Raw genomic sequence first — 20,116 nt, 5'->3', positions numbered from 1 at the left:
GCAGCTGCAATTTTCTAATTATCTTTATTCTCATTTCAATTTCTTATTCAATTAATATTTATTTTTATTTCATCATTTGTGTACATTTTTATAATATCTCACTTTTTTCCCTTTTACCCCCCCCCCTTTCTCCTTTTATTTGGCATCATCTGGGTATCTATTTTTTTAATTGTTTTTTCCCATCTGTTCTCTATTTTATCTCTATACCCTTATCCATATTTTCTTTCTAACCAATCATAAAATTTTTCCCATGTCTTGAAATACATTGACTCCTCTTTATCTTTTATTCTCAATGTTAATCTATTCATTTCTGCACACTCTAAAATTTTCTTTATAATTTCTCCTTCCAATGGGATTTTATCTGCTTTCCAATTTTGTGCAAATACAATTCTAGCCGCTGTTATTATATGAATAATCAAATATGTATCTTCTTTACTGTAATTCTTTGGTAAGACTTATGACTGTTTTTCACAGTTATGAGCTTTGCAGCATCCCCATGATCATGTGATCAAAACTCAAGTGCTTGGCAACTGGTTCATATTTATGACCGTTGCTGTGTCCCAAGGTCATGTGATCCCCCTTTGCAACCTTCTGACAAGTAAAGTCAAAGGGGAAGCCAGATTCACTTAACAACTAGGTCACTAACTTATCAACTGCACTGATTCACCTAACAACTGAGGCAAGAATGGTCATAAAATGGGGCAAAACTCACTTTAAAAAATGTCTCACTTAACAACAGAAATGTTGCTAAGGCCCTCTGGAGGCTGGAAACAGGCCCATTTTCGGACTTCCGGTACTTCTGGTAGGCCTGTTTTTCATGCTTTCCAGGCTCCAGAGGCCCTCCAGAGGCCAGAAACAGGCCCATTTTTTGGACTTCTGGTACTTCCGGTAGGCCTGTTTTTCACCCTCCCCGGGCTCCAGAGGCCCTCCAGAGGCCCTCCAGAGGCCAGAAACAGGCCCATTTTTGGACTTCCTGTACTTCCGGTAGGCCTGTTTTTTGCCCTCCCAGAGCCTCCACGCGGGCCCTGCACTTACCTGGCATCCAAAACGGGCTGCGTTGAGACTCCTGGGAAGGGTGGGGTGGCGGGGTCAGCCAGTCCTTGCAACTACCGGTTCGGCAAACCAGATTAAAATTAACATCCGGTTTGCCCAAACCGGTCCGAACTGGCTGAATCCCACCCCTGGGAAGTACCCCTGTATTCACCTGAAGGACATACCAGAAGCAAAGGAAAACTGATCATAAAATCATAACCATAACAAAAATCATAACATCCGGGACATGTGATTTTCACTTAGCCCCTGCTTTGCTGAACAGCCAAGTTGCCAGGCCCAATTCCTCACTAAACAAGAAAATCATAACACCTTTAATTGACCCCCTGTGGTAAAACCGTACACATTTCACTAAGGAATTACTCCTCCCTTAATTAATTGCTCAGAAAATTAATCAGTGGAACAACTTGCCTCCAGAAGTTGTAAATGCTCCAAAACTGGAAGTTTTTAAGAAGTTATTGGATAACCATTTGTCTGAGGGTTTCCTCAGCAGGGGCTTGGACTAGAAGACCTCCAAGGTCCCTTCCAATTCTGTTATTCTATTCTATTATTCTATTTTATTCTAAAACGAAGAACGGAAGGTAGTCCTTACCAGCACACAACTTCTCGAGACTGTCCAAGGAAGAATGAGGTTCATTTCACCCAAGGCAGATCCCCCTGTCTGCAAAAACATAACCTTGAATTAAATCCAGGATACATCCTTCAGCTACCGTCCAGATCAGTGGTGGGATTCCAAATCTTTTTATACCGGTTCTGTGAGAGAGTGCTTTGCACGCATGCCCAGCACTTAAAGACCACCCTCGGTGTCAGCGCTTGACGAGCTGAGCCGTTGTTTAGCTCAGCTGAGGCGCAGCAATTTGTTCTGCTGCGCGAATCAGCTGAGCTAAAAAACAAAGGAAGATAGTACAGGGAATGGCGGGGGTAGGAGGGCGGGGCCAGCCAGAGGTGGTATTTGCCTGTTCTCCGAACTACTTAAAATTTCCGCTACCGGTTTGCCTGAATCGGTCCGAACCGTCTGAATACCACCTCTGGTTCAGGTCAAATACAACATCATTTCTTAGGCTTTCCTCACTCAACAGTCATGATTGCACTGGCTGCACTGGCTCCCGGTGGTCTTCCGGGTGCGCTTCAAGGTGTTGGTTATCACCTTTAAAGCGCTCCATGGCATAGGGCCTAGCTATCTTCGAGACCGCCTGCTGCTACCGACGACCTCCCATCGACCCGTGCGCTCCCATAGAGAGGGCCTCCTCAGGGTGCCATCAGCCAAACAATGTAGGCTGGTGACCCCCAGGGGGAGAGCCTTCTCTGTGGGGGCACCTACCCTCTGGAATCAGTTACCCCCAGAGATAAGGAGAATCCAAGACCTCAGTGCCTTCCGCCGTGCCCTTAAAACCCACTTTTTCCAGCAAGCCGGGCTGGCTTAAGAAGAAATTTTTAAAAGTTTTAAATTGGTTTGTGATTTTTAATTGTTGGGCCAAATTTATATATATATTAATTGTTTTTTAATATTTGTATTTCATGTTCTTAATTCTGGCTGTACACCGCCCTGAGTCCTCAGGGAGAAGGGCAGTATATAAATTGGAAATAAATAAATAAATAAATTGAGTTATTTCTGGAAACAATCCCAAATTCCTCCTCTTGAGACAAGGAGTCACTTACATGGGTGATGGTATAGACAGCGGGTTCAGGTTGGCACTGATTTGAAGATACTGGCTGGCATAAGGCAGAACTAAAGGAAGCCGGTGTGCGAGAATGGAAGTTTAAGTGAAGTTGCAGAAATTTCACACTGAGAGATACATTCCAGGTAGTATCTAGAAAGAAAGAACAAAGTCAGTTGTGTTCATTCTTCAGCCAATGCTCTTGTCAATCCTGGAAGCCATCTTTTCTTTTGGATCTTCAGGGCTGCATGTAGTGCTGTGGGAAACTGGGAGGGGGGATTGTATGGAGTTGGAGAGATATCTAGCCATAATAACATTCTTTTCTTTGAGAGTCAAGGACATTCTGCTCTGCACCTGGAGTGGTGTGACTGGGAAGCATCTCCAGTTGGGACAATGCATTGATTGGAGCTGTGTGGACATGTGGGAGATGCGGGCAAGGTCTTGAACTTTCTTGTGGGTGAGGAAAACCCGGAAGCTTTCAGATTTGGGTTTTCCCAGATGTGCCAATATGACATCTCTAATAAAATGTTGATAAAACTTTGAGGAACTTCTAGCCTCGGAGTCTTCTTTCATTGGGGGTGTTACTTGGAACCCTGACAACTCTATTATTTCCAAACTTTTGAGGAGAAATATGTTACCGCATATATGATAAATGTACTGACATTAAGTATTGAGATCATTCACAAATTCACCTACACTGAGGATTCTGACTCTTTTCATCTTTTGTTGCTTTGCAGAATTCTGTTACTGAAGACTTTGTATGCGCGCAGAATTAATGTAAATACAGGTAGTCCTTGAAATACAACCATTTGTTTAGTGATCACTCAAAGTTACAACGGCACTCAAAAAGGTGACTTATTACCATTTTCACACTCACCATCTCCATGGTCATGTGATCAAAATTTGGACACTTGGCAACTGGTTCATATTTATGACGGTTGCAGTGTCCCAGGCTTAAGTGATCACCTTTTGCGACCTTCTGACAAGGAAAGTCTATGGGGAAGCCAGATTCATTTAATAACCGCGTTATTAACATTAAAAGTGCTGTGTTTCACTTAACTACGGTGTGCAAGAAAGGTTGTAAAATGAGGCAAAACTCATTTAACAACTGTCTCGCTTAGCAACAGGAATTTTGGGCTGCATTGCGGTTGTACATTGAGGACTACCTGTACATCCCATTTATCCAGTAATTTTTTTTCCCATATTTAAGAACTCCCTAAAACACATTGAGATGACGTACAAAGGACATGACCCATGTTGTGGAGTAGTTGTGCGCCAGGTTTGAATATCTCCTGAGAAAAGAAATTAAGCTTATTTTTTAAGAGGGCTGCTGCTGCTGCTGCTACTTGGGTAACCAATTTTCCAAACCTGTGATATGATGAAATTCAGTGGTGGGTTTCAACATTTTTTACTACTGGTTCTGTGGGTGTAGCTTGGTGGGCGTGGCAGGGGAAGGATACTGTAAAATCTCCATTCCCTCCCCAATCCAGGGGAAGGTTACTGCAAAATCCCCATTTCCTCCCGATCAGCTGGGACTTGGGAGGCAGAGAATAGATGGGGGCAGGGCCAGTCAGAATTTTTACTACCGGTTCTCCGAACTACCCAAAATTTCCGCTACTGGTTCTCCAGAACTGGTCAGAACCTGCTGAAACCCACCTCTGAATTTAACTTTCCTTATCTGTAGGTTGACCCTGTTCCTTGGGAATTAAGAGAATGGACATTCAATATATCTGGAGGATAACTAGTTGGGAAAGTTGAAATAAGCTAGATAGATGAAAGATGCAGGCTCATTTTAAGGCAGTGTGATGGTTACAACCAAAGATGTAGGACAGATCTGACATTTTGCTTTGATTTCTAGAAGATCATGTTTCCCAAAGGTTTGAATATTGACAAATCAATGCTTCTCAGTCATTCTGGCCCAGATTATATTGCTCTGTTGTGTTATTGCACAACAGAGGAATGAGGCAAGTTTAAGACTTGAGCAACCAGGTCTGCTTTTAAAAACAAATAGCTGTTATCTGTTCCCTATGACTATCATTAAGTGTTGTACCTTATGATTCTTGATGAATGTATCTTTTATGTATACCGAGAGTGTATGCACCAAGACAAATTCCTTGTGTGTCCAATCACACCTGGCCAATAAAGAATTCTATTCTATTCTATTCTATTCTATTCTATTCTATTCTATTCTATTCTATTCTATTCTATTCTATTCTATTCTATTCTATTCTATTCTATTCTGGTTGTGGTATGTACAAAATTGACAGATCTGTAGCATGACCCTATTCATGAGGTACTCTATTTTTTTCCTTTTATCCAAGATTAGAAGGAAATCCCAGAGCATCGTCTTAATGTTAAGGCTGCACCTTGGAAGCTGTGGTTGTGGTTAAATAAAAACTGTCTCTATTAATTATTGCAAAAAGTTACTTAGGAATAAACTCTTCAAGTTGCTCTAGGCATTTGCAAAGGAAACTTGAAGGGGCAGACCAGAGACTAGAGATAATCAAAAAGGATCCAGAGAGTAGCAGTTTACAAAACAATGGTTTGTTTCCCTGTAGGAATCATAAAAGTTCATTAGTACCAATTGTGAAGATATGATGCTCATTAAGAGATTATTCAGAAGAAGAGTATAAAGAGGTCGACATTCCTGAACGAGTGGCTTGGTATTCTGAGAAACCCATTCAATTCAACAGGTAGAGATTAATCATTAATCCCCTGGTCTCCCCATGAAACAAAAATGGAGGTTCGCATAGTGACTTAAATAGACTCACCTGTCTGGTGTGGGCACTCCGTGTGGCTGGTGTTCATGTAGGAAAACTAAAAAAAGATAAATTGTTGGGTTGTGACTCATCATATAAAACCCTGCAGTTAATACTTTTGCAGATTTAATACTTAAGAATATTTAAGTCCCCCAGTTAACCTTGTACCTTTCTTCATTAAACATTTGTCATACAAACTGGAATGAGGAACTGCCCTAAATTAAAGGACTGAGCTATATTAAATCTTTTAATTATTGCCTCAAGGCTGAAGCCTGACTATCTCACTTGATTTTAAGGACTTTCAGAAATAAAGATATACTAAAATTTATGGGGTGGGGAGCAATCTGTAATTCAACCAAGAATAATACAATTCTTTTAAAAATTAAACTTTGCCAAAATCTCATTGGGCCTCCTGTATTTAACATAAGCTCGCGTGACGTCTTGTAGAAGATCAAAAAGATCCTACGTGATTTGCCATCATTTCTATTTAAATTCAATATGGGAAGTCATAGGGATGCAGGCAGAGCAGAGATACCTTGCAGATACCATATTTGCAATCCTTACATTAGATAGAACAATTAACCAGTGGAACAACTTGCCTCCAGAAATTGTGAATGCTTCAACACTGGAAGTTTTTAAGAAGAGATTGGACAACCATTTGTCTGAAATTGTATAGGCCAGGTCCTGCCTGAGCAGGGGGTTGGATTAAAAGACCTCCAAGGCCCCTTCCAATTCTGTTATTCTATTCTATTCTATTCTATTCTATTCTATTCTATTCTATTCTATTCTATTCTATTCTATTCTATTCCGGATTATTCCAGATTATTCTTTCTAAGGACTGATTCATTTGTAGTCCTGCAGACTACAAGTAACCCATCTAGAACTACTACATCATCATCTTCTGACATTACTTGAGATATTCCACAGAATTTTAAGTAAACATGCATCTCATATGCTTTCCTTGGAGAAACTTTGTGTGCTTTTTTATTTTTGTTTATTTAAAAGACTTATCTGACTACCTTCTTATACAATATAACCCGGGGTAGCTACAACAGTCAGATTACTATCCTGTCAATGTATGAAAAATACATTTTAAAAGACTTTTTGATGACTGTTTACTGAATCTCAAAGAAGTAGTTTGGCCTGAGTAATTTTCCTTTGGAATGGCACATTTTGCTCTAGAGGTGATCCTCAATTTGCAGCCCTAATGGAGTCTGCCCATCACAAACTTAAGTCATGACTGACCCGATTTTATGACCTCTTTGCGGTGATCATTAAATAAACCAATGATTCATTATGGCCTGTTTTTGCCGAAAAATGGAAGTAAATGTCATTTTTTGGACAAAATACTCATAAAATGCGGCCACGTGACTGTGGGACTCTTCAAACAGCTGTAAATGCAGGCCATTTGCCAAGTACCCAAGATATGGTCATATGATCACAATGGGAATGGTCACCTTGGAACTTTGGAACCGGGTCGTAAGTCCCCCACAAGGAGGTTCACCGTAACTTCAAACAGTTACTAAGCAACAAGTCGTAAGTCGAGGACTCCCTATCTATGTTCATCTTAGCTGTGTACTTTCATAAGAGCACAGATACAATCTACTTCAACAACCTCTAAACTAAATAAAGTTCATTGCTTTCACTGCACGCTTCTACCTTCAAAATTCAGGAGGCTTCATTAGGCTTGTAATAGATCGTAGTAACCCAGTTCTTAAGAGGCAACTACCTTGTAAGGATGCGATGCGTGTCTGTGTGTCGATGTTTTCTCTTACCTTGAAGCAGAGCTGTGGATTCACATCTACGCTTTCAACGATGTACGCCTAGAGTAAGAACTCCATGTTAGGACAATGGAAGGGAGCATCTCTCTCTCTCTCTCTCTCTCTCTGTCTCTTTCCCAATATAGTCTTTGTGCCTCAAAATAACCCTGATAAAAAAAACAATCAGCAAGTCTTCCTATTATTATATTTACAAGGACTAATAGGAATAGGGACCATGCTGCCTCCAGATATTATTATGCGCCGTGGTGACGCAGTGGTTAGAATGCAGTACTGCAGGTTATTGTTGCTGACTGCCGGCTCCTGCAATTTGGCAGTTCCAATCCCACCAGGCTCAAGGTTGACTCAGTCTTCCATCCTTCAGTAAAATGAGGATCCAGATTGTTGGGGGCAATACGCTGACTCTGTAAATTGCTTAGAGAGGGCTATAAAGCACTGTGAAGTGGTATATACCCTGTTTCCCCCAAAATAAGACATCCCCTGATACTAAGCCCAATCGGGCTTTTGAGCACATGGCAATAAGGCCAAGCGCTTATTTCAGGGTTCAAAAAAAATATAAGACAGGTCTTATTTTCAGGGAAACATGGTAAGTCACATGCCCATCGCTCACGCAGCCCAGTTTCGAACAGGCCTTGGGCTGGTAGTGGGTGGCGGCCTAGGGGTTTGGGGATCCTTGATCTACATGACACCTCTACTACAAGAGCTGCATTTGGTACTGGTTATCTCTTGGGTGCAATTTAAAATGCTGATTGTTACTTTTGAAGCCCTATATATGTTCAGGCCTGGTATTTCCAAAACTGCTTGCTCTGAGTAAATCTACCTATCCAGCAAGACTGGAAAGAGTCCTGCTTTTGAAGGAATGTGATCATCAGGGACCTGGTGCACAAGACTCAGGGCCCCTCTTGTGGAACAGGCTTTCCCCACATATAAGCTCATCCTCTTCCCTCATCTTCTGCTTCCATGGAACGGTTTTTTTTAAAAAAATCCATCTATCTATTGGAGATTGGCCAAAAAGATTATTTTGCGCCAACATTTCCAGGCACTATGAACTGAATGTGATTGTAATTAGCTTTGGGGGCTTTAATCTTACTTACTGCAATAGGAACTGTAAGCTTGTCAGGGTCTTCAAACTCGAATGGCATAGAATTCTGAATAAACAAAGAAAATAAGTCAATGAATTCCAGAGGTACAATGTCCAAACATCTCAGAATGATCTTTCCCCCCCACCTGCTTCTCTCTCATTTCCTCAGCTAGCATGGCTGGTTGGGATAGGCTCTCTTGTAAACTGCCTGATAAGGACATTCCCTTAACAAAGAGCCTTGATAGTACAGTGGTTTAGTGCACCCTGTCATTAACACAGCTGCCTGCAATTTCTGCTGGTTCGAATCTCTCCAAGGCTCAAGGTTGACTCAGCCTTCCATCCTTTCTAAGGTAGGTGAAATGAGGACCCAGTTTGTGGGGGCAATAAGCTGACTTTGTATAAAATATACAAAAGAATGAAGGCTATTGCTTAACGCATTGTAAGCCACCCTGAGTCTCCGGAGAAGGGCGGCATATAAATCAAATTTAAAAAAAAAAAAAAACCATTCTGCCTTCCACCTTTTTCCTTCCATCTGTTCAAGAGATGGAGTGTGCAAGCATAAGGCCTCCACTAAGGGAGCAGGTTCCTAGAATCACTTGGCCTCCATTTTGCTACTTGGCCACCCTTCCCACAAAACCTTGTTATTCTCATTCTATTCGGTATGATCTCCATGTCTCTTTACCCAATTGGCTACAGGGACTGTGGAATTGGGGATATCTTGACAGGTTGCCTCTGGAACGGAGTTTTCCTTCCAGCAAAGTGAGACAGTGGGGTGAAAGGAGCAGCGGCCGCTCAAACATATGGCCATTTCGGTTTTGTCACTGGAACTGAAGTGTTGAAAGTGTGCCGAGGACCAGAGATCTGCAGCATCTAGCAAAATAAATAAGGAATATGAATGAATGAATGAATAAACGAACAAACCAATTTCTATGTTTTTATGCTATTTGTATGCTGCCCAGAGCTGCTTTTTCAGGGGAATAGGTGATCTCTAAATATGATGAATGAATGAATGAATGAATGAATGAATGAATGAAACATTTCTAAACATATAATAGTTTCTCACAGTTTTTCAATCCTACCATTTTCTTCTGACACTATGACATTAATATCGTATTATGTTGTATAGTATTTTCCTAATGTTTATTTTGTTAGGAGAAACAGTCTTTTTCCAGGAATTCCAGACAACCGCTCTCTTTTGTTTAGAAATACTCTTTTCTGAATCCTGTCTGCATGGTCTATAGTAATCAGTTTGATCTGTCATAAAGTATAACCTAAACTGCAAAGGCAAATATGAATTTGAAAAATGGATGTAGGGTTAAACAAAAGCTGCAAACACCTATTGAAAATAAATATTGGTTTCTACCATTGCATTTCCTACCTACAGGTATCCCAGCTGACTAGGTACTCTGTTGTCTCAGGTAGAAATAATTATGGAAGAAAACATAAACCTTCCTTCCTTCCTTCCTTCCTTCCTTCCTTCCTTCCATCCATCCATCCATCCATCCATCCTTTTGACATGTTATATGTAAGGCAGATCACAAAATAAATAAATAAAATACTCTAGTTTCCCAGAAAAATTAAAATATTACAACATGTTTGAAATAGTTCTAATGTTTAACTATAAAACAACAGTGAGTTGACACAGAGGATGTAATTCATCCAAGAAATGCAGACTGAAATTGTGCAAAGTTACCCTGTTTTATCTTCATAAAAGTCCCATGAATTCTGTTGGATGTAAAGAGAACAGCTAAGCTCCCACATGTATAATAGCTACAATTTTGTTAAATATAAACTGGCTGGGTTCACAAATCTCAGAAAGTCTAAACAAATAAACCATGCTAAGGCTGATGTTTAAACCTGGCCAATGAGAGCCAAACTAATCATTGATGAGCCAACTAATTCTGCAAACATTTGCTGAGCACAACTTGGAAATAATTGTTTTGAACAGCACAATCTCTCTTGTTTGATTGGTGAATCAAACAAGCACCTGACCCTTTAGCAGAACAAAAAGGAGCATTTTCAGACAACATATGTATTCATTAAGCAAGCCAGAGATTCATTATGACTGAATGATCAGGCAATGATCTGGAAGAGTTTAAGTTTATCTGTTATGTATAGTACATAGTATTGTGTTTGTCAGTGTGTGTGCCTTGACGTCATTCTTGACTCCAGGCAGCTTCCTGGACAAGTCTATGATATTTTCTTGGCAATAATTTCAGAACTTCATTTTTCTTCTTCTTAGAGTTGAGAGAAGGTGTCCAACCCAAGGTCACCAGGCCGATTTCATTAAGATTTTATTAGGCAAGACTAGAACTTATGGTCTCCCGGCTTCTAGCCTAGTGCCTTAAACTACTATTCTAAAGTATTTCTTTATGTAGAAATTAGCTAATGAATATTTTATGGCAACGAGATAAACAATGTTTGAGCAACAAGATACTGGTAAAAAGGTGAGGTTAATAAAAACACAAAACAAAAACCTGTTCTCCATATTGATCATTAATATTATCTTCCTGGTTACATTTCAGATTACTAGTTTCCTGCTATCACATCAGTCTGTTTCTTGCCTCCAAGCTAACTAACAGACTTTCTGAGTAGAGAAGAAAAAAACAGCAGGGCTCTAAAGGCCACTGAGGTATGGGCATGAACCAGGAACACCTAGAGATAATCCACATATACCCACCATTGAAAAGAGACAATAAAAAAGCTAAAAAGGAAACAAGAATATTCTCTTCAGTAGCCAACATGCAGATAAGCAGGGATTAACACCAGACAAAAATCAAGCAGACAAACAACCAAGCAGAAAACAATACCTTGATCAAGGAACTATCAAGATCACACACCCCTCAACAATGGCAGGGTAAGCTATTGTATATAACCAGGGAGCAAATCTCATACTCCCTAGCACTGATGATGTTACCTAGTTGGGTAATGAAATGCAAACAACCAAGCTCAGAGCACCAAGAATTCCACAGTATGGGCATCAGATATTTGCCATTTGTGAGCCACTGACTCTTCCCATAACCTATGAAATCCCAGCTCCCGATCAACCAATTATTTTTTTAAAAAAAAACCACTATCATCAATCTTGCCTAAAGCAGAACTCACAGGCTTTTGGCTGATCCTGGAAAGGACACACCATCTTGCGTAAGCTGTCTTGGTGGTTATGTGATGCCTGCAGAAAAAGAAGCTAAGTCAGAAAGATGCTAGTTGATTGCATCCCATCCTTGGCTCAGTGGTTAACCTCAGGTGGGGCCAAGGATGGAAATTGCCAAGAGCCCTTCAAATAATATCTTGCCACCTTTTGAATAGATCAACAAACCTCCCACCGGCCAGTACGCTCCCATAGAGAGGGACTCCTCCGGGTGCCATCGGCCAAACAGTGTCGACTGGCGGCCCCTAGGGGGAGAGCCTTCTCTGTGGGGGCACCTACGATCTGGAACGAGCTCCCCTGGGAGATACGGAGGATCCCGGATCTGCGCACCTTCCGTCGCGCGCTTAAGACTTTTTTATTTCATCAAGCTGGCCTGGCCTAAATCTTCTCCCCTTTTAAATATAAATTTTAATTTGTTTTAAATTATGGGGTATTTTAAATTCAGCCAAATTATTTAATTCGTTTTTAATCTAGTTTAAATTTTTGTATTTATGTGTTTTATCTTGTGGCTGTTCACCGCCCTGAGTCCTTCGGGAGAAGGGCGGTATAGAAATTTAATAAAATAAATAAATAAATAAACAAAGGCATTTATAGAGCTGCGGTGGCACAGTGGTTAGAGTGCAGTACTGCAGGCTACTGCTGATCACTGGCTGCCAGCAGTTTGGCAGATCGAATCTCACCAGGCTCAAGTTTGACTTAGCCTTCCATCCTTCCGAGGTCGGTAAAATGAGGACCCAGATTGTTGGGGGCAATAGGCTGACTCTGTAGACTGCTTAGAGAGGGCTGTAAAGCACTGTGAAGCGGTATATAAGTTTAAGTGCTATTGCTATTATGTTTAGCCATTCTATCTTTAAGTTGTACGGCAGCCAGAATCACTTTTTTTGTGAAATGAGCGGCCATATAAATGTCATGAATAAATAAATCAATTAAAATATACAAAGAAATCTAGTGAAATCTGTCAGGAGACTGAATTTCATAGGGTTCTTTAATCCCTCTCTCCAAATTTTGCATTGTCCCCCACTTCAAAAAAACCTCACTTGGAACCTCTTGAGGTGCCGCACCCACCTCTATGCACAGACAGGGAAGAAGGAACTCGTACGGCAGCACTGCAGGGCGATGTTTGGAAACCAGTACCTGGCAGGTAAAGAGAAAACAAGCCATTAAAAAAAAACACAAACAAATAAGCAAAATTCAACTCTTGAGTTTTACATGAGACACCAGGGACAACCAAATAACAGCAAAATAAATTGAGCATTAAAAAAATAGTGCCTCCGAACAAATCCAGAGTTCCAGAATCTGAAACTCATCACATCTGAACTATTACAGATGGTCCTTCACTTACAACCATAACTGAACTCAAAATTTCTGTTGCTAAGTGAGACAGTTGTTAAGTGAGTTTTGCCTCATTTTACGACCTTTCTTGCTAGTTGTTAAGTGAATCACTGCAGCTGTTAAATTAGTAGCACATTTGCTAAGTGAATCTGGCTTTCCAATTTATTTTGCCTTTTGGAAAGTTGCAAAAGGTGATCACATGATCCCAGGACACTGCAGCTGTTATGAATATGAGCCAGTTGCCAAGGGCCTGAATTTTGACTGTGGGGATGTTGCAACAGTCATGTGAAACATGGTCCTAAATCACTTTTTTCAGTGCCACCGTAACTGTGAAAAGTCATTAAATGAACTATTGTAAGTCGATGACTACCTGTAATACAATTTAATGGTTTAATAGTTTAATAATTTCTATGTATTTGTGGGGGGGGGAGGGAAACCAGGGAGGAAACTAGCCATCGATTGGCCATCCTTAGATGGTGCAGTGGGAAAAAGCTTGGAGGGCAAGGATGAAGGGAACATCCTAAGATGCCCTTTTGCGTTCCTGATGCCAGACCAGAAAGATTTGTTCCCCACAAGGCTTCCAACATTTACTTCTGCCAACATTGTTTGTTTTCTGCAACGCTCCTGGCCTCAGTTTCTCTTTCTTCTCACCCCCCCCCCCACCACTGCCATCATCCATGGGTATTTTCCACATTAGTCTTTTTTCCCCTTTATGAACCCACCTCCTGATGGAAAGATTGGTGCAGTTCTGTGCATACCCTGCCCAGGTTATGACACAGGCGTGCAGTGATGGCCTTGGGAGCAGACACCTCAATAGCCCGGGAAGCTGGTACCCATTTGTACTGGAACTCAGGTGCTGAAAATTAAGAAAATTAAGTCTCATCATATGACAAGTTTCTTTATAGGAGGGGGGGGTCAAACTCAAGGCCCGCAGGCTGGATCCGCCCCCCAATGTGGTTGGATCCGTCCCTTGGGGCCGTCCTGCATCGCATCTACCCAACTCAAAGAGGAAACATCAGGCCAGCATGGCTTCGGCCCAGTCTACCCAATGCAAAGAGGAAACATGACATCAGTTTGGGGAGTGGCATCAAGCTGGCCACGCCCACCCAGTCGGTCATACTCGCCCATCCCCCCAAGGTCAACCACAGCCCCGACGCAACCCTCAATGAAATTGAGTTTGACACCCCTGCTTTATAGCAACAGTCTCCCCTGTAATTATAATTATAATTATAATATTTTATTTGTTTTTCCGGTTTCCTATGCAAAATTGTCTTTTGTTATCACGAGGCTACAATCACAAAGCCTCCTTGCCACAGCATACTAATTTTTTCCCCAGGACATGAGTTCATGGCAATCGCTGTACAGCTAATCCTCAATTTACAACTGACCCCCAAATTTCCAATGCTAAGCAAAGAAGTTGTTTAGTGAGTTTTACGATCTTTTTGCACTGAAATATATCAGTGCAGCTGTTAAGTGAATCATGCGGTCATCAAGCCAATCTGTCAGCCTCCGCTCTTTCATAGCTTACTTGCTCGGCTGCCATGAAACGGAGGAAGGGGGGGGGAGCTCTTGGGATTCTTGGGAGGGCGAAGCGAGCTGGAGGAAAACGAAAGTGAATCTTTGCTGAAGCGTCTCAAGGTCAACGGTCGTGGCATAGCAAGAGGATGACCCTGCCAGACGTTTGCTCCCACATGACCCCTGGAGAACCTGTGGATTGGATGATTTACGCTGGACAGTTGGGGTGGGATGCTTTCTATATGTGATTTTCGCGCCTTTGCTTCAGACCTTGCTTTTCTTTGACTGCATTCAGTTCTTATCCAGTAAAAGTTACCTTTCTCTATGAAAATGGAGTCAGGGTTTTTCTTTCTTGGATAATGAAAGGAGGCCGTCCTGACAGAGGGTTCCCCCTCTCCGCCCGACTCTGCTTGCCAGAAGCCACCTGGGAAGGTTACAAAGGGTGATCAAATGACCTCAAGACAAAGGAACTGTTTGAAATACATGCCAGTTGCCAAGCACCTGAATTTTGATCATGTGACCAGGGGAATGCTGCAACCAAGGGTGGGACTCAGCTGGTTCGTGCGAACCGGTAGTTGTGACCTGTGAGTGGACCCGTCCACCCACCCCGGCGGTATGCTGTCCTATTTAGCTGTGTTTTTTAAGCCGCGCACATGAGTGCAAGTACACACTCGAGCAAACCGCATGCACAGAAGGCCACGCGCATGCGTGTTCACATTTTCAGTGCTGGGACAAACCGGTTGTTAAATTATGTGAAACCCACCTCTAGCTGCAACAGTCATAAGTGTGAAAAACAATCATAAGTCAGTTTTTTTCAACGCGATTATAACTTTGAACAGTCACTAAATGAATGGTTGTAAGTCGAGACTACCTGTGTTTTGTTATCAGCTCACACTAGAGGGCGCTCAAAGATGGCTGGAACTGGTGTTTTCCCTCTTATCCCAGTTTAAAACCTTCCAATGATCTCCTGACCATTTCTCTTCTTCACTTAACTCTCTATGCTGAGGTTCTTGGTGTCCAGCAGAAGCAGTTTTGGGATTTTCTAAATACACATTTGAAGTGAGGTGAATGCAAGCATGGTTTATGTGCCCTGTAAAAGTGTCTTACCTGATTGGTTATTAGTGACTGTATAGTTCTGGCTGAGTTTTAGCTTCCCGGAAGGAATGGTCTTCACTGAGACAAGTATCTGATCACGACTGGCCACCTGGAAGCTGCCAAACTGCATCTGCCACTGGAAAAACAATGCTGGGGTCAGAAATGTTCCTTTCATTATTCCCAGCGTGTGAATCATGATGGATCTTCCCAAGCCTCCGAGGTAGGGCAGATTAGAAACCCAAAGTCATGCAAACCCATACTACTTGTATTACAAGCATATAAGTTACATAATTGCCCAAGTCCTAAGGTAGTCCCAAAGGTGCTTTTTCAAGAGGCAACTGGACTTTCTGTTTTTGCTTTGAAGATGTTTTGCTTCACATCCAAGAAGCTTCTTGAGCTTCTTGAGCTTCACATCCAAGAAGCTTCTTGAGCTTCACATCCAAGAAGCTTCTTGAGCTTCACATCAAGAAGCTTCTTGAGCTTCACATCCAAGAAGCTTCTTGAGCTTCACATCCAAGAAGCTTCTTGAGCTTCACATCAAGAAGCTTCTTGAGCTTCACATCCAAGAAGCTTCTTGAGCTTCACATCCAAGAAGCTTCTTGAGCTTCACATCCAAGAAACTTCTTGAGCTTCTTGAGCTGAAGCAGCTTCTTGGATGAGAAGCGAAACGTCTTCAAAGAAAAACCGGAAAGTCCAGTGGCCTCTTGAAAAAGCACCTTTGGGACAACCATGACCTGGATGACTGAGAATCTCCATAGACAAGTCTGAAGGTACTTTTCCCCTCCCCCTCCCTTTATCTTTGAGAGAACTAGCGATGGTTTTGTCTAAAATGTTTACGCAAGTTATAGATCTTGTCCAGACTCAGTTTAATTTATCTGCCCATTGTCTCGGTTGTTTGTCTTCTTCCTGTTTCCTTTTGCCCATTACAGATCCTTGGCCTAATTCAAGAACTACCACCGTTTTAATTCTCTATCTGTTCATTGATTCACACTGATAAGATTTATATTCCACTTTTTCTCCCGGAACTGAAGGAGGCATATGCTCTTTTGAGTTGGGCTGAGAGAGATGACAAACCATCTGATAAGCTTTTGAAGGCTGAAGATGGACTTCAGCCAGTTCTCCTACAGCCTACGATACAGCCATGCAATTGCCTAACTTCAGCTCAATGATGACTCATGAATCGCTTTTTAAAGGAATGTGCTGATGATGCAGCCTTCTTCTCACCAGCCCTGTGAATCATCTGCAGCATCTATTTCCAGTGTCAGGATAACCGTCTATCACCCCAGCCTTGTGAATCAGGTACCACTGGTGATCCAAGAAGTGAATAGAGTCTAAATCAAAAGAGGAGAGCCCTCTTGCTGTACCGGGCATGCACCTGATCCATTTGGTGGGAAGGGGCTTCTCAGTTGAATAGAAAAGGACAACTTCTCCTATAATAAGACTCAGTCATAGAATAGAATAGAATAACAGAGTTGGAAGGGACCTCGGAGGTCTTCTAGTCCAACCCCCTGCCTAGGCAGGAAACCCTACACCACTTCAAACAAATGGTTATCCAACATCTTCTTAAAAACTTCCAGTGTTGGAGCATCTACAACTTCTGGAGGCAAGTCGTTCCACTGATTAATTGTTCTAACTGTCAGGAAATTTCTCCTTAGTTCTAGGTTGAATCTTTCCTTGATTAGTTTCCACCCATTGCTTCTTGTCCTACCCTCAGGTGCTTTGGAGAATAGCTTGATTCCCTCTTCTTTGTGGCAGCCCCTGAGATATCGGAACACTATCATGTCTCCCCTAATCCTTCTTTTCATCAGACTAGACATATCCAGTTCCTGCAACCGTTCTTCATATGTTTTAGCCTCCAGTCCCCTAATCATCTCTGTTGCTCTTCTCTGCACTCTTTCTAGAGTCTCCACATCTTTTTTACATCGTGGTGACCAAAACTGGATGCAGTATTCCAAGTGTGGTCTTACCAAGGCATTGTAAAGTGATATTAACACTTCACATGATCACTTCACATGGACTGCACCTCATCACTGGATCTACAGGTTTATAAAGATCCAGGCTAGAAGAGGTTACAAGAGGCAGAAATTCTACACCTACAGTTTTCCCTGGATGGAACAAAGTACTTAACTCACTGAATTTCTGCCTGTTATACAACTTGTATTGATACAGGTAGTCCTCAACTTATGACCATAATTAACACACACACACACGGAAACTTCTGTTGTATGTAATGGTATAGGGTCTCCTGCTTGAGCAAAGATTGGACTAGAAAACCTCCAGGGTCCCTTTCCAACTCGGTTATTCTGTTATTATTAAGACAGTTGTTAAGTGAATCGCTATAGTTGTTGAGTTAGTAACAACTAAGGACTAGTTGAGTTGTTAAGTAAATCTGGGTTATAATAATAACCCCTCCACCCACATCCTGGCAACAACACACATTCATACCACCCATTTAATGGTCTCAATCCCACTGGGTTCCTCAGCTCCGCTGGCAGAATCACATCTTTAGGACCTTCCAAAAAAGTGTTAGAGCGGGGGCCAGTCTAATCTCTTGGGAGGATTGTTAAGAGTTTGCAGCAATCCAACCAGCACACAAGTAAATAATTCAGCAGGATTCATGTATAAAAGAAACTTCTTTATATACAGTAATATAAAGTATGATGCATGTATACAATACCCATGCAGCAGAAGCCAGAACCAGAACTCAGAATTCAGAAGCACAGAATCAATAGAAGCAATATTCACAGAATCAATATACTACAGAGGCTATATTGCAAGGACAAAGCAACTCTTACATACAAATCAGTCAAGCTAAACCATGCCCAGGCTCTGAGCCATCTGGATCACCAAACAGTTCCCATTGGCTGACCTGTTAACATGTCTATTCCAATTTATGAACTCTTATATACTGTTCCAGAGAGAGGGAGCCAACATGGAGAAGGCCCTTCTTCTGGGTCCAGCCAGATATATCTCCTTAGGGGATGGGATCTGCAACATTCCTTGCCTCCCTGCTCTAGTGGGTTGGGTAGATCTGACCGACAAGAGATGGTCTCTCAGATAACCTGGTCCCAAAATGGGTCAATCTAGAAGAGCCTTATGTTTTTGTGCGCTTGGGTTACCTTAGCCCCAGTATTGTTCTGATGCTCTCGCGTTTTCACGACCCGAAGCTTGCAGTAACGGTTAGAATTTAGAACGAGAAAATCCAGTTCTAAGCCTTCAATACCTAAAGTCAAAACAAACAAGAAGGGACGATTTTATATCTTAACTTTCCCAAATAGGGTGACTTCCGTGTGTTTTATATTTATTTTGCATGATTTATATACTTATTGGATTTACAGGTAGTCCTCGACTTACAACCCCAATTGAGCCCAACATTTCTGTGGTTAAGTGGGATATTTGTTAAGTGAGTTTTGTCCCATTTTATGACCTTTCTTGCCCCAGTTGTTCAGTGAAACCCTGCAGTTGATAAGTTAGTAACCGGGGTTGTTAAGTGAATCGGGCTTCCCCATTGACTTCGCTTGTCAAAAGGTGATCACATGACACTGGGACACAGCAACGGTCATAAGTATGAACCAGTTACCAAGCCTCTGAATTTTGATCACATGATCATGGGGATCCTACGAAGGTTGCAAGTGTGAAAAAATGATCCTCTAAGTCACTTTTTTTTAGTGCTGTTGTAACTTTGGACGGTCACTAAATGAAAACATCATAAGTCAAGGACTACCTGTACTACCCACTGCAAACCCAGCACTCTGCAACTGACAATTTTATTTTATTTATTTATTTTATTTTATTTTTATACCGCCCTTCTCCAACAGGACTCAGGGCGGTGAACAGCCGAGATAAGCCGACAATATGACAGCATTTTAAAAACTCGCCCACAATAATAAAATAACATTATGTAGCTATAAAATCATAAAACAAAACATGAAACAAAATACTCCGCCCCATCCTAAGCATCGTGTAGAGGCCAGCTTCCATTCAAGCAGGAGGCGTGAGGCTAGGCCAAAGCCACCCTACTTAAAAGTGGTGCAGGCATGTAACCAGCGTGGACCAAAGCCAGGAAAAGTTCCTCAGAGAAAGGAACCAAGTCATTAAGGCAACGAAAGGACAAAAGTTGGATCTGAGCACATGGCAAGCCTCTCCCCAAGTCTCACCAACAAAGGAGTTGGGCCTGCATGGGATGCCACTCCCCATCAACTCTGGGATAAAAAAAGGTCCTGAATCTGCCCAGCCTTTGAGTTGTTTTGGGATCCCAGGCTAATGCCTGGCAGCCTAGTAGGGGACACTGGGTAAGTGTGGATGAGTGTGCGTGTGTGTGCGCGTGTGTTACAGTGGTGGGTTGCCCTCGGTTCAGATCAGTTCTATAGAACCGGTAGTAAAACCAGCAGGAGGCTCCACCCACCGACTCCGACGTCATCAGAACGCTCCTGCGCATGCACAGAGGAGCACGTGCGTGAGCGAAGAGCGCGCGAGCGAACAGCGCGCGCACAGCCCCATTGCGAACCAGTAGTAAAGGTGAGTAGAACCCGGTTGTTAAGTGAATCAGGCTTCCCCATTGACTTTGCTTGACAAAAGGTGATCACATGACCCTGGGACACAGCAATGGTCATAAGTACAAACCAGTTGCCAAGCCTCTGAATTTTGATAATGGGGATCCTACGAAGGTTGCAAGTGTCACTTTTTTTTAGTGCCAG

At 42.1% G+C, this 20,116-nt stretch overlaps 1 protein-coding gene across 1 annotated transcript in view; it reads right to left on the bottom strand.

The window, feature by feature from the left end:
• The window catches only part of IL17RE (interleukin 17 receptor E), a 37,492-nt gene that overhangs the window by 7,050 nt on the left and 10,326 nt on the right, over positions 1–20,116 (bottom strand). Inside the window, exons 4-15 of the mRNA XM_070936769.1 lie at positions 18,539–18,642; positions 15,432–15,555; positions 14,641–14,748; positions 13,532–13,665; positions 12,543–12,611; positions 11,432–11,498; positions 9,009–9,196; positions 8,340–8,393; positions 7,243–7,290; positions 5,480–5,525; positions 2,710–2,861; positions 1,643–1,711 (exon numbers count right to left, since the gene is read on the bottom strand). Coding sequence (XP_070792870.1) covers positions 1,643–1,711; positions 2,710–2,861; positions 5,480–5,525; positions 7,243–7,290; positions 8,340–8,393; positions 9,009–9,196; positions 11,432–11,498; positions 12,543–12,611; positions 13,532–13,665; positions 14,641–14,748; positions 15,432–15,555; positions 18,539–18,642 — 1,163 coding nt within the window. The remainder of the gene's footprint in view (positions 1–1,642; positions 1,712–2,709; positions 2,862–5,479; positions 5,526–7,242; positions 7,291–8,339; positions 8,394–9,008; positions 9,197–11,431; positions 11,499–12,542; positions 12,612–13,531; positions 13,666–14,640; positions 14,749–15,431; positions 15,556–18,538; positions 18,643–20,116) is intronic.

Source organism: Pituophis catenifer, unplaced genomic scaffold (genome assembly GCF_029215685.1).
Source record: "Pituophis catenifer annectens isolate HBS135680 unplaced genomic scaffold, rPitCat1.0.hap2 SCAF_2, whole genome shotgun sequence".
Lineage (NCBI taxonomy): Eukaryota > Metazoa > Chordata > Lepidosauria > Squamata > Colubridae > Pituophis > Pituophis catenifer.
The sequence above is the reverse complement of the archived record's forward strand: the minus strand, read 5'-3'. Positions and strand labels throughout refer to the sequence as shown.